Source organism: Dipteris shenzhenensis, chromosome 19, assembly GCF_047967505.1.
Source record: "Dipteris shenzhenensis isolate YYH24624 ecotype China chromosome 19, Dip_SZ_1.0, whole genome shotgun sequence".
In the NCBI taxonomy this organism is placed as follows: Eukaryota; Viridiplantae; Streptophyta; class Polypodiopsida; order Gleicheniales; family Dipteridaceae; genus Dipteris; species Dipteris shenzhenensis.
Genome location: NC_141614.1, coordinates 7,921,581 through 7,934,770, shown reverse-complemented (window position 1 = coordinate 7,934,770; position 13,190 = coordinate 7,921,581). Strand labels below are relative to the sequence as shown.

Below are 13,190 nucleotides of genomic sequence, written 5' to 3'. Positions count from 1 at the left end.
TTAAAGGCATCACCTCGGTTGCTGATGTTATAGATGATGCTTGTACTGTGCTCCCCTTTTCTCTAGGGGCCACTACATATGGATTGGGCTCTCATTATCGTCCTTTGTGGCGACAAATTACTTCTATGCTTTCGCCTTTTGTTCCGATTCCTCCTTTGGAACTCCAGGACCGGCTGGAAGATTGGACTTTGACTTCTCCAGGGTCCTCTTCTCGTCCTTTGAGGCTATCTCAGATTACTGTACCTGGATTGCATAAAATTCTTTTGCCTCAACCTTGGGTTTCAGAGAGAGGTGATTCTGTTTATCGAATGCATCGCCCAGCCAAGTGGTGGAGGAAAAGATTACAGCAACTTTGGGCCTATAAAGTACTTCGGCAACAGGTTTTCTTTTGGCGAGTTCTTTTGGGAGTGTTTCCATCTGGACAGCTATTAGCTCATCGACACATTGCTCCTGCACTTTGCCACAGATGTTCTTCTTCTTCGGAGACTGTGTCTCACTTGTTTTGGCATTGTCAGTGCTCTCGTGAGTTTTTTTATCTGCTTCGACAGCGCCTGCGAGCGAGATTCCCATCTGTCCCGTTTGGGAAGTTCTTCTGGCTATTTGGGTTTCATCCATCCAGACCGAAGTTTCATCTTTTCTTCGTTTGGGTTCGCTACTGTGCATGACACGTCCCCAACACTCCTGAAACCTCTGATCTGCAAGCAAACACAAGAACACACCAACGTGAGGAAACTAAGCAAGCTCCTCACCACCCAACCATGACATCTACGAGATGTGATCCCGAATCAACAGATGTCCCCTCCGAGCCACGAGCTGAGCTACTGGCACGAACTCCCAACCAGATCCTAACCAACCTGGTGTCCCATACCACTAGGTGACGCTATGAAGCCTGGGATCTGCTATTGGGCCTTGGACTACGCTATGATGCAGGCGCGCGTCCGCGACTCAATCCAGGATCAGACCTAGCACCTGGGAACGAAACTTGCTCCCATCGGCTCTCTGAGAACTGAACCTTTGGGCCCCTTATATAGACTCGGGCCCTAAGTGCCAAAAATAGTGAAGACCTCTAACTGGTTTGTACCCTTGCCACTCAACCTGAGAATCAAGCTTGTCTAGCTCTAAGCCTCCCCAGGCTACCTAAGCTAGTCTTGTGTACCCAGTACACGTCGGCGGATACCAATCCGTGCACATGACATACTTCCCCTCCTCTAAGAACTCACTCCTGAGTTCGCTAAAAAACCCGGGAATGTCTTGTGGAGGTTCTCTAATGTCTCCCATGTTGCATCCTCCTCAACTTGATCAACTTCTCAAAAACAAGTGTCGAAAAGTTACTTGTAAACTTCGAGTCCCCGTCACTGACTATGTCAGAGGGCAAACCATACAGCTTAAACAAGTGGTCCACAAACTCGTGAGCTAGCTGAACAGCTGAAATAGTTATTCTAGTAGGTAAGAATCGAGCCATTTTTGTCAAACGGTTGACTATGACCCAAATGGAGTCATGACCCTTGCGCGTTCGAGGCAAACTAGTAATAAAATCCATGGAAATACTTTCCCATTTATCACCTAGAATTTGTAATGGCTGTAATAAACCCGCACTTCTAAGGCGTTCTGCCTTAGTAACCTGACAAACCCGGCAACCTACCACATAGTTTTCAATAAATGCACGCATTTTAGGCCAATAAAAGGTATGCTTCACAAGAGACAGAGTCCGATGTATACCCGGATGTCCAGCACTAGGAGCATCATGACACTCCCCGAGAATCTTGGATCGAGTTCCAGAACATCTGGCATACAAATCTTTCCATTCCGGAATAGCAAGCCGTTCCTAATCATCCACTGACCTCCCGCCGCCTGTACCGTAGGGGGCACAATCCCTGAGTCTTGGTCAACCATGGAGCTCCCATCCTGGACTTTCTGCCAATAAGAACTGAAATGACTATCAGTTGCGCAAAGCCCTCTCAAGGATTGAAATAGGTCTGAGGATATTTCCGTAAACGACATAGCATTTACAAACTTGACTCGACTTAAGGCATCCGCCACACTATTCAACGAACCCTTGCGATAACGTATTTCAAAATCAAAATCTTGCATTAATTCTGCCCATCTAGCCTTGCGTCCCCTCAATTCAGAGCCATCACACACATACTTGATTGACTCATGATCGGTCAATACAAGAAACTTCGAACCATACAAGTAGTGTCTCCAAACCTTCAGTGCATACACGACTGCATAGAGTTCTTTTTCTAGTGTGATGTATCCATTTAAATATATGTTTATATATACAAAAGGCCTCATAGGCTATCTTTCTTCTTGGCTAGTTCGAAATGCGGTTCTATCTATGTGTTTAGCATAGATACGGATTTGGTGATAACCCATACGCAAATCAATCTTGGTGAAATACTTCACTCTGGCGAAACGGTCTATTAGATCGTCGGAACAAGGTAGAGGGTATCGATTCTTAATTGTCACTTTATTCAATCGTTTATAATCTATACACATTCTCCATGAAGTATCTTCCTTCTTTCTTAAGAGGACAGGTGCCTACGATATCGTAATCTTCTTCCTTCTACAGAAACTCTTTCCTGAAGACCCCTTCGAATTCTATCCATGTTGCAAGCTTGGGTTGGAGTTCCTTCCACCACAATAAAGCCTTTCCTAATATAAACCCGGCTGCAAGCTGTATTTTCTTGTCATCTGGATAAGGGTGAAACTGAAAGTGTACTTGTCACTTGTGCAACCAAGTGTCAACAACCTCCTTGATACAAGACTTTTGGTCTCCGGGAAAAGGATCTGGAGTGATGTTCGGACCTAACATTGAAGCCATGCATCCACATGCGTGGGCGCCTGAAAAATCCTACTTTCTCTCTGTTTGGCTTTTTTAGGCGTTCTCTGTAGCAATCTTTCTTTGATTGCTTGCAGACCCGCTGTATAGATCATGAGGTCTTTTTGGCATATACTGAAATTTTTAGTTGATGTAATTATAGCACCTTATTTTGAGATTGCTACTCATATAATATAATCAATCAAAGATTTCACCCAAAAAAAAGTGTGTGTAGAGAGAGAGAGAGAGAGAGAGAGAGAGAGAGAGAGATCCAGGAACATGCCCAAACTCATCATGCCATTTATTGGATTTTGGCTTTCTTGCTCAATCAGAAATGGTTTGAGGGAATGTCAAAGATAGAGTAAGCCTATTGCTATATAAGGGGGTGTGTCCAGAAAAGCTGCATTGGTTGTGTTTCCAAAGGATGGCTCTGTACAACCATTTAACAGTTGCAGCGAACGTGGTAGCATATGGTCAATATAGTACGAGAATCAATCATGCTCATTTAGGACAATCACATAGCTCCTGTTTGACCTAAACCAACTCAGTGATATATTGCATGATTTTCCAACCACCGGGTTGGTTAGGACAATCACATAAGTCCAAGCCATCTTGGTTTGGAAATTGATTGGTATCTGACACGAACCAGCTTGCAAGTTTTCAGGCATATTGTATGGATAAAAAGATTAGTGCATTCAGTACGCCTCCTTTGTTTTTTTTTTAAATTTTCCTAACAAAATGGGGAGGAGAGGGAACATAAACTCTAGAGGAGTCAAGGCATTATACTAGCAACTACAATCTACAATCTACCATATCATACAAAGATGGATAGTGGTCATTGGAGTCTCATAGGTACCACAATTGAAACTTCAAAGCTAAAATTCTATCCTGTAAAAGCCACATTATGACTGATGATTATGATTCATAACACATGCACACATTGAGATAAGAAAGTTCAACATTTAAACTAGTCTCAAACTTTTATATCATCATCCATGGCAATGTAGTTAGCTTTAAACATCGAAAACTGAAGATTGAAGACTAAGATGGGATGTACCATATAGAATAATATTAAAGAAGAAAATGTTAAAGCATTCAAAGACTTGGTGTTAAGTTTTAACGACGAGCTTTTTACAAAACTATGTTGACTTCTTTCAGTTAAATGTATGGTCAATACCATTCAGCTCTAGCTGTTACCATGGAGCCCCGATCTACAGCACGGTGATGTGAGTGGACATATGAATACTCCTTACTATGGAGGAACTAAATACTTTGTTGATTTCAGTGATTATCTTTCTTGTTTCACCATGGTGTTGATGAAGTAAAATTTTGAAGTCTTCTCATATTTTCTTGAGTTCAATGGTTGGCCGAAAACCAAATGAGCTACAAACTCAAGACACTAAAGAGTGACAAGGGGAAGGCTATATGTTAGATATCTTCAATCTAAATTTGAAAAAGGATGAGATTAGGCATCATACATCAAAAAACAGTCTGAGCTACAAACTTAAGACCCTAAGAGATGACAAGGGACGGGGGGGGAGACTATATGTTAGATAGCTTCAAGCTAAATTGATCATATCCAAGAACTTAGAGCTTGTTTGCAATTTTATTCACCCTATATAGCTTCTCAAAGACTGACTTTTATGCAAAGAGGGTTCCTAGAGAGACACAAAGACTTCTAAAGGTCAAACCTTCCTCGAGGACACATCACGATACCTTCCAGACATAGCGCATGAATCCAAAACCCTCCCCTCACACGTAGACCTAGCAATGTCTTGTGCCAAAGTCTCCCTCATCAATCTCCAAGCCCAATATGAGGCCGTCAACGTATGACAGTGACCAAATGGGAGATGGGAGAGGGATTGGTAAGAGTGGCCAAGTCCATATCGCCCACTTGCATCTCTACTCTTGCCTATTGAACTTGAGTCAGCTAAACATGGAGACTAACTACAAGGAATGATTCACCCCTTATCTATAATGCTTGGAGCTTTCTTGACACACCAAAAGTGCCGATCAAAAATCTCATACAACAAACGAGCAAAACTGGGATGCCATTAAATGCTCTCCTTGAGGATTCTATAAGCAAAGCACATACAGGTGGCATAAAGCTGCCTTAGAGAAAAACATAGCCAAAAGCATTATCTCCTTTCCATTAATGGGATGCCTAAACATAGAGGAACGAGAGGCCAAACCCTTCGGTGTGTATCAGATTATTAATATCCTGGTAACAAAGTTGAGACTAGGATTTTTAAGTCTAATATTACTAAAAAACTCAAACTGTGTACTAGAAGATTGTTATGGAAGAAGGCTTATGGTGGACCTACCATGGCAAAAGAAAAAGGAACTGTGTCCTTCTCCTCCCCCAAGGCAAATCACCCTTGATTAGTCATTGGGTTTCACTACAACAACCATCAGGGAGGTGTACCCTATTGGAGCTAGCCAAATCAGTGAGAAGTTGGGAAATGTGTGGGCCAGGCATTGGCTTCTCCATGGCTTGCCTAGGACATGCAAAGCCGCAGGCTTCTAAAGAAAGATTCCCAAATCATTGCCTAGGACATGGATTGGCAGAGATCCCTCATATCGCTCCTCCACTCCTTCCCCAAAGTCTCGATGAGGATTTATATATTTGTCATATGATTGATCCGAGACTATATAGTCTAACGCGTTTTCAACTGTCGCGAATCATTGTCCAACCAACTTTTCACTAAGTCCGAGCCATTTACAAGTGTTGTTTGCTAGGATAGTTCGCAACAGTCGTTCACGGAGGTGTAGAAATTCGGACTCGTGATGCTAGATTTAGCCTTTCTAATCGTTCCAAGCTCTGAAAGAAATCAGGGATAAAGTCGTGACAAGTCAGTTCCCACGACCGAACGTGTAAGACCAAACTCACGAGCCCTGACGCATTGTTCAAACCTTTGGCCTGTTTCGTTGTTCTAGATTAACCTTAGCTTTTTCTTTTCTTTTCTTTCGTTCAAAATTCCACCTTAGGCTTTGTAACTCGAAAAGTCGTTTTCCTACTTCAGGAACAAGATAATTTGGATGCAAGAGAGAGCTTACGGCACATGTCGCTCTGCTTGAAGGTTGTTACAGTTGATGCGACGGATTGGCTCGTGGCATATTGCACAGATTGAGGCTGAGAGTCTCCACTGACCCATGTGAGTCTCATCTGTATGCACTTACACAATTAGCTGTGACAAGAAAAGAAACAACACAGCAATGAGACGAATCTTTATGTCGTGGTACGCCATGACTGTAGCGAGCACGTAAAGGACAGCAATTTGGAACGCCTATGCTTTAATATCCAGTGTCCACACGTCCAATGGAATTGGGCAAACTAGAATCAAGAAGAATAGATCGTCGACGGTTTCCTTAAGATATTAAATATCTCTCAAGAAAAAAGGGTTGATTCTTACTGATGTTCCGGTCGAATCAACGCTAGAAAGATGGCCATAAAGTGGCTGCTCCGGCGTGGCAAAGCTGACGGCATCTGTTTGAAGCAAAACGCACGGAGCATCAAAGCCTCCTGTGAAAAATACAAATTTGACGTCCGTCCGTATGTTGATGAGATCGAACGTGAGGGAACCGCTGCATGTCTTCACCATACAAACGGGTCCAACAGACTTGGCACATTCCTCGTTTGAGCATGGGATGTAGGAGGGATCTTGACTGAGATATTGAAACTGCAATAACAAATTTACAATTGGAGAGACAAACAAATGTATAACAAAAATGTAAGGAGCAGATCGAAAACTAAAGCGAATTACGTTGATGGGTGTTCAAACCTTGATGGGATACTGGCAGAGGAGAGGAAGTGAAGTGAGGTCGCCTGTTTCGACATAGAGAGCCTCGTTTTGTAGGCAATCAGAAATGCTGCAAGGCAATGAAAGGAGGGTAATCAGAGAGCCTCGAGTGGCAAAGAAGCTCAGCACTAATCCATACATGAGAGAGAGAGAGAGAGTGTGTGCGCTTTTGTTTTTTAAGCCTCACACATCTCATGAAGAACTCTTACCCCCACCTTTTGAGCTCCGTGGAGAAGATACCACCACCCTAACCAGAGAGTGGAGAAGATATTAGGATCCTAATGGATCCACACACATACACACACTTCTAACAATGTATACGAGTACTGAACCCGTGCTTTGCACGGGCAAAGATGCATGCATCTGAAGGTGGATCTTTGATTCTTAAATTTTGGTTAGGTCTTAACCCATGGCTCTGAGACCTTCCTTCAAGGTCACTGGTCGGCTTAGATGAAATCTCAACCGTCCATTGGCAGGACCCTAAAACCCAAAATCTAGTTACCCTAAACTCAAGCCAAACCTGACTGGAAAATGATGAATTTTGCCTCCCAGTCCACCTTGACGGCCGGGAAGGGCCACTTGTCGCCCTTTCCCAGCTTCCTCCCTAGAAAGGACTCCAAGTGGCCCTTCCTACTCCATCTCGTCCTTTCATTCCATTAACCTTCCATCTCCTCCTTCGTCTAGAAGATGACCTTCCATCTCCTCCATTCCATTGACCTTCTATCTCCTCCTTGCTCCTAAAGCTGCCTCTTGTCTTTCCACCTCCTCCCCAAAGCCTCCCTCTTGTCTTTCCACCTCCTCCCCCTCCAAGCCTCCATCCAAGAGCTCCTTCTTTGTGACACGTGGCAGGCTCTTCTCCCCCAAACTGCCACTTGTCCTCTCCTCTTTTTTTTTCGTGTCCGTGGTTAATACGTTAAAGATATTGCGCCAAGAGATTTGATTATTGTTAATTGACTTTGCAAAACAAAGTGGAGGACTTATAACAAGAAAGCATGTGTGCTTCAAACACTCCCTTCCCAATTCTCCGCTAGATGGAGAGGCAAGAGCTATGAGCTAGCAGAGTGAAGACGAAGAACGAAGCAAGGATGAAAGGCAACAGCTCTGAGCTAGCATAGGGGGAGGGAGCGACGTAAGGGGCGCACACACACACACACAGATCAAAATTAGTAAGTTCTTGTTGCCTTCACAATTTTAAATTTTAATAATGTGCATTAATATCAATAAACAAGACTTTGCAACAAGGTGTATAATCACCTTGTCAACAAGATTTGATGGATCCAAGACTTTGCAACAAGGTGTATGTCAACAAGATTTGATGGATCCAAGACTTTGCATCCAAGGTCGCAAACTTCGCATTCAAGATGGATATATTTTCCTCTATATGTATTTTTATAGTATTTTTATACCCAAAGGAAGCATTTTTTTAGTTTTTGTTAAGCGTCAAGGACATTGCATTTAGGACTTCTCTATGTATATGTATTTGTGTATTACATCCTATAGTATATGTTTACAAGAGTGTAACTAATTAAGCATACCAACAAATTACATATGGTATTGTCAAAACTCTAACCAAATATCCTTCCAAGAGGCTTTATGTACTAGTATGTCATGTTTACTCATTTCTTGTTCCCTCTAGGCCATGACCTTGTCATTATCACCCACCTAATCTTCCACAAGACCTTGGAAATGCTAGCATTTGCACTACAATATTCACTCTAGACAATTATAATTTAAACATGCTAAGACTCAGCCAAACACATATGATATGCATACCAAGCAATACATCTTGCCTCAAAGTAAGATCACATAAACTAACTAGAACAAAAGTTGCATATTTTTGTTCTCTTGAAATCTGGTTAGCAATACCTTACAAGCAACAATATTACAATGATTTTACAAGTTCTTGTGCTTTTGTGACTCGAGATTTTAAAAGACACACAAAACATAATATATGTCATATTTCTAAACTATCTTCAACTATTTTCTTAAATGGCAATACACATGACCATATGAGGTGACTGTTTCTCCGCTAACCACCTTTCTCCCAAATGCAATGCCTTGGCCAAAAAAAATTGTTTCAAAATGTTACTGTCACACCCTTTGATAGTGGTTATTTAGTTGACCTAATCATCAATGCAATAGAGAAAACTTCAATGAAGAGCATCACTAAATAAGTTGACTCTTTATGTTTTGTTTTGAGAGATAGCTTTGCTGTGTAAGGCACTCTTCAATCTAGAATATGAAATTTATCAACTTTTAGGCTGACATTCAAACTTTTGTTCTCTGAACTAAAAACAATTATGAGCGAAATAAGTACTAATGTAAAAGGTCGCTCTACTCTCCATGACGGTAAGTGGGATATTGAAACTCTATCGACCAACTATTAGTTTTTCTTGTGCCTTTTGAAGTCTTCACATGAAACATCATCGTGTTCAAGATCCATAAGGCAAAAAAGGTCTTTTGTCTCGTAAATCACATGAAACATCATGATGTTCAAGATTCATATAGGCAACATCCTCAACATGTAAACATGGTATCTCTCCTTTATTATTCTCTTTTTGACTCACAGTAATAGGATCTAACAATGGCTTCCAAAACTAGTGACAATTGAGGTCTTTCAAACTATGTTTAATTCATTGTTGACAATAGATATGGACAACTGTGAAGCAAGGATGTATATACATAGCATAAGCTCTTAAGGAAAGATAATAATACTCTTGCACAAGGCATGTTGATAAAGAAATTTAAGAAAAGGATAAACTAAGCAATTGATGCTAATGAAAAGGAGAAGATGATGAGAGAGAGAGAGAGAGAGAGAGAGAGAGAGAGAGAGAGAGAGAGAGGCTTTAAAATACAAGCTTAACAACTCTTGCACAAGGCATGTAGGTAAAGAAATTTAAGAAATGCATAAACTAAGTAGTCGATGCTAATGAAAAGGAGAAGATGATGAAAGGAGAGAGAGAGAGAGAGAGAGAGAGAGAGAGAGAGAGAGGGGCTTCAAAATACAAGCTTAACAACTACAAAAGGGTAGCTCCCAAAAACTAAAGAGAAAGATAAAAAGCACGTGAAAAAACTCCTAAGTAAATTCTCACATCAGTCTAAAGCTCTCCCCTAGCATGATAGTGCTAGAAAGTAAAACTAGTAAAAAAACATCCTTCAAAATTCAAAGATACAAATACCCTGTAAATTTAAATATTTCTAAATGTATGTTTTGCAATTGTATTTTGAAAAAAAGAAAGTTAGTAAAGAAAAAGGAATCTTTTCTATCTAACAAAATTTACAATCTGTGGCTTTTTAAAAGCCCCTTGAACTCAATCCGCCCATATGGCAAGGTTCCAAATCAAGCTCCACACCACTATGCTTCATTTAATTCTTAGAGTATGTGGAATGGGAGGGTTTTTGGATTCCTAAATAAGGGCTTGTCCTGATCGAATCAGATTGGTAGTAAAAAAACCAATTAAAAACCAGAGTTGTTGTTTTTTGGTTCACATGCAAGACTTTTCAATTAATTTTCAGTCAGAGTCTAGACTCTACACCTCAAAAATTTGACGTGTCAACACCAAACGCTAGTTTTTTCTAGGGTAAGTCAGAAAATTGGTCTTTTGATCAAATGTAATCGTTAGAACCTATTCATGTGAAGGTGGCAAGTTGTAAACCAACCTAGATGCCAAATTTCAAATCGACTGCCGGAGTCCCTCCTATCGAGGGGGGGGGGACTAGTTTCTAGTGAGCCATGAAAAGGACATGAACCCCTTAGAGTCATTAGTGACAAAACGGTTTTCTGATCAAATGCAGTCGTTAGGAAAATAACTTCACTTCATCATTGGAAAGGAGCCTAATTAAAAGGGAATTTCCAATTTTTCAATAATAGAGCAGCCAAAATTTAAAATGATTGCAAAAATTGCAATTTACGCAACTAAATTTTAAGCGTTTATCGTGGACACCCTCTACTGAAAAAGTTGCATGCTTCAGATTCAGAATGAGAAGTAAACTGTTGGGTTGTCAAAATTGACAGCCCAACCGACGAGAAAGGGGACTGCAACTAGCAACCAAATTTTAAAATGATTGCAAAAATTGCAATTTACGCAACTAAATTTTAAGGGTTTATCGTGGACACCCTTTACTTATTAAGGAGTTGCATGATTCAAAATGAGAAGTAAACTGTTGGGTTGTCAAAATTGACAGCCCAACTGACGAGAAAAGGGACTGCACTCTCTGAATTCATCTGACAACGTAAGGACCATCGCATTCATGAAGATATTTAACGCATTCATGAAGATATTTAACTGGCAATTATCAATTCGCCAGTCCAGCGACATTTGCTTCAGTGTCTCACCGTGCATCATTCACGAATCACGATTTATGCTCATCAAGTTTTGTAATTACCCAGTTGTGTCATCAAAGCTGCAAGACAGCAACGTCCGTCGACTAAGTTACTAGTTGAGAAATCGAATCAAATCCGATCATGTTTAAACTTTGCAAGACGGAAATTAGCTGGAACCTGGAGCTTTGGAAGCTATGTTGAACTACCCAGTTACGCTCTCGTTGAGGACACAGGTTCACAGCTACGGTTACTGCCTTGCATCCCTAATTGATTCCGGACTTCGGAAATCGGTGCCTGATCATCTCCAGTGCATTTCTGGAAGCACGACCAGTGCGCAACCTTGCGTTCAGTGGAGGTTGTCTCAAAAATCGTTTCACCTTTATAAAGATAACGCTTCTTCCCATAGAACACGCCACGGCAGTTATAACCCACGCGGGATTTGGCTGTCACCGTAGAAGCGAGAGTCATAGGACGCCGATGGATGGAATCCAAAGCGAAGCGTTCTCTATTGATTGCTGAGAGCGCAATACAAAAATTACAATGCGCTGTTTTGACAGTCACTTTCGTTCGTGAATGCAAACTCTAAACAGGAAGATATGTTTTTCTAAGAAAGAAGCAGATGACTATATTTCAGAGAAACGAAGCTTTACCAACCAACGAATGCGACAATATATTCAAAACTAAACTGATAGCAATCGCAACAGGAAGAACTGTTGTTACAACGATGATTTTTGAGCATTGAATCTTGCCAGGTGAATCGCATCAAAGGATACAGACAAGCGACCATTGCAAGTTGCACGAAGCTGAATTTCATGCAAAGAATACTGACAGTATTATAAGCTCCTATCGTCGTCTGACAGTATTATAAGCTCCTATCGTCGTCTGAAGCGATTTTGTTTCACGGGAAGCAAGTCCCAAACATTGAGCATACATACAGACGCGAGCTTGTGGTGAACACAGAAATTCAATTTGCATCAGAGACAGACAGACAGAGATGTAAAGCTTGTCGTGAACTCATTTGTAACATTTGAGAGAAAAGAAAGAGAGAGAAAGAGGGAGTGAAAGAGACTCACTCTGAGCTCGAAGGTGATACCACTCCTATCCAATCTAAGTCGCTTGGATCTATAACGCCTTTCACTGTGACCGTCACGTTCTGATGGTCGGCCAGCGGACCTGAAGCGTCGTGAGAGATGGCCAAATATGGATTGGGATCATGGCAGTCCAAAAGCTTCCTCCTTTCGCTCAGGGTCTTGAAGAGAAGTTGATCATCCTTCTCACCAGCCGAGTTCGGGTGAAAAGCAGCTCGATTGTGCGGCTTTCGAGGAAGGACGTGCCCCGCAGGTCGAAAACTTTTGGCAGCTGCTGATTCTTCCGAAAGCTGACTGATTACCATCGCGACAGTGGCAATCAAGAGCAGCAGCAACTGTTCGCGATAAGAGGCCATTCTGATAACAGCTTTTTACATACACTTCGACACACACACTTCCCCTCCACCCCCCTGCCCCCCCAACACAAAGATCCAATGCACGCTCGAATCTCTTGATTGTATTAGCTGTGGGAATTCACGCTAGCCAGGGCCTCACACTCATTAAGAATCCGACTAATGTAGCTTTCCTGCTGCTTTTCTGAATTCTCGCTCAAAATATCTCCGCTTGTATTAGTGCTTCGCTGAGAATTAGTTTACAGGCGAGGCAACAACATTTAGAGAGAATGATTCTAGCTGAGCTGTGGAAGAAGCAGGTGCGGATACGCGACAGCGGAGGGGGGAAAGAAACCTCAGGAGACGAGGAACATTCGCAGCGAATGTTCGGCTGGCTTGGCGAGATTCGCATGGCGACGAGCTGGGGAGCTAAATTAAAGAAAAGGCGAAGGGAATGAAGGGCGAAATTCGGCTGCGAGTGACGAAGGTCGGCAGGTTCGCACCGAAGGCGATTATTCCAACGATCGAGAAACCAACACGACGCATGGCAACCGTGGATACTCTTTCATACGCAACTGATTTGTATATCGGACACTCTCGACAACACACACAATCTACGACAGCATGAACTGCTCAATATTGCAAAAAACGCAGCTAAACAACAAAATCTGCAAACATCAACCTCGACTAGTTCTTTCTTGTGTTTTCACTCACTCGTGTCTCCCCATCCTCCTCAACCTCGAGTATTTCCTTCTTGTGTTTTCACTCTCCCCATGCTCCTCAAGTATATAGGAATGGGATGCTCCTGGTGGATAAAGCAATAGG

The 13,190-nt window shown here is 41.9% G+C and overlaps 1 protein-coding gene across 1 annotated transcript in view; it reads right to left on the bottom strand.

The window, feature by feature from the left end:
* Nucleotides 1–12,414, bottom strand: part of LOC147890017 (putative inactive purple acid phosphatase 27) — a 54,622-nt gene extending 42,208 nt beyond the window's left edge. Inside the window, exons 1-4 of the mRNA XM_087390638.1 lie at nucleotides 12,019–12,414; nucleotides 6,604–6,691; nucleotides 6,235–6,501; nucleotides 5,879–5,987 (exon numbers count right to left, since the gene is read on the bottom strand). Coding sequence (XP_087246764.1) covers nucleotides 5,879–5,987; nucleotides 6,235–6,501; nucleotides 6,604–6,691; nucleotides 12,019–12,389 — 835 coding nt within the window. The 5' untranslated portion in view covers nucleotides 12,390–12,414. The remainder of the gene's footprint in view (nucleotides 1–5,878; nucleotides 5,988–6,234; nucleotides 6,502–6,603; nucleotides 6,692–12,018) is intronic.
* Nucleotides 12,415–13,190: the final 776 nt, after the last annotated feature.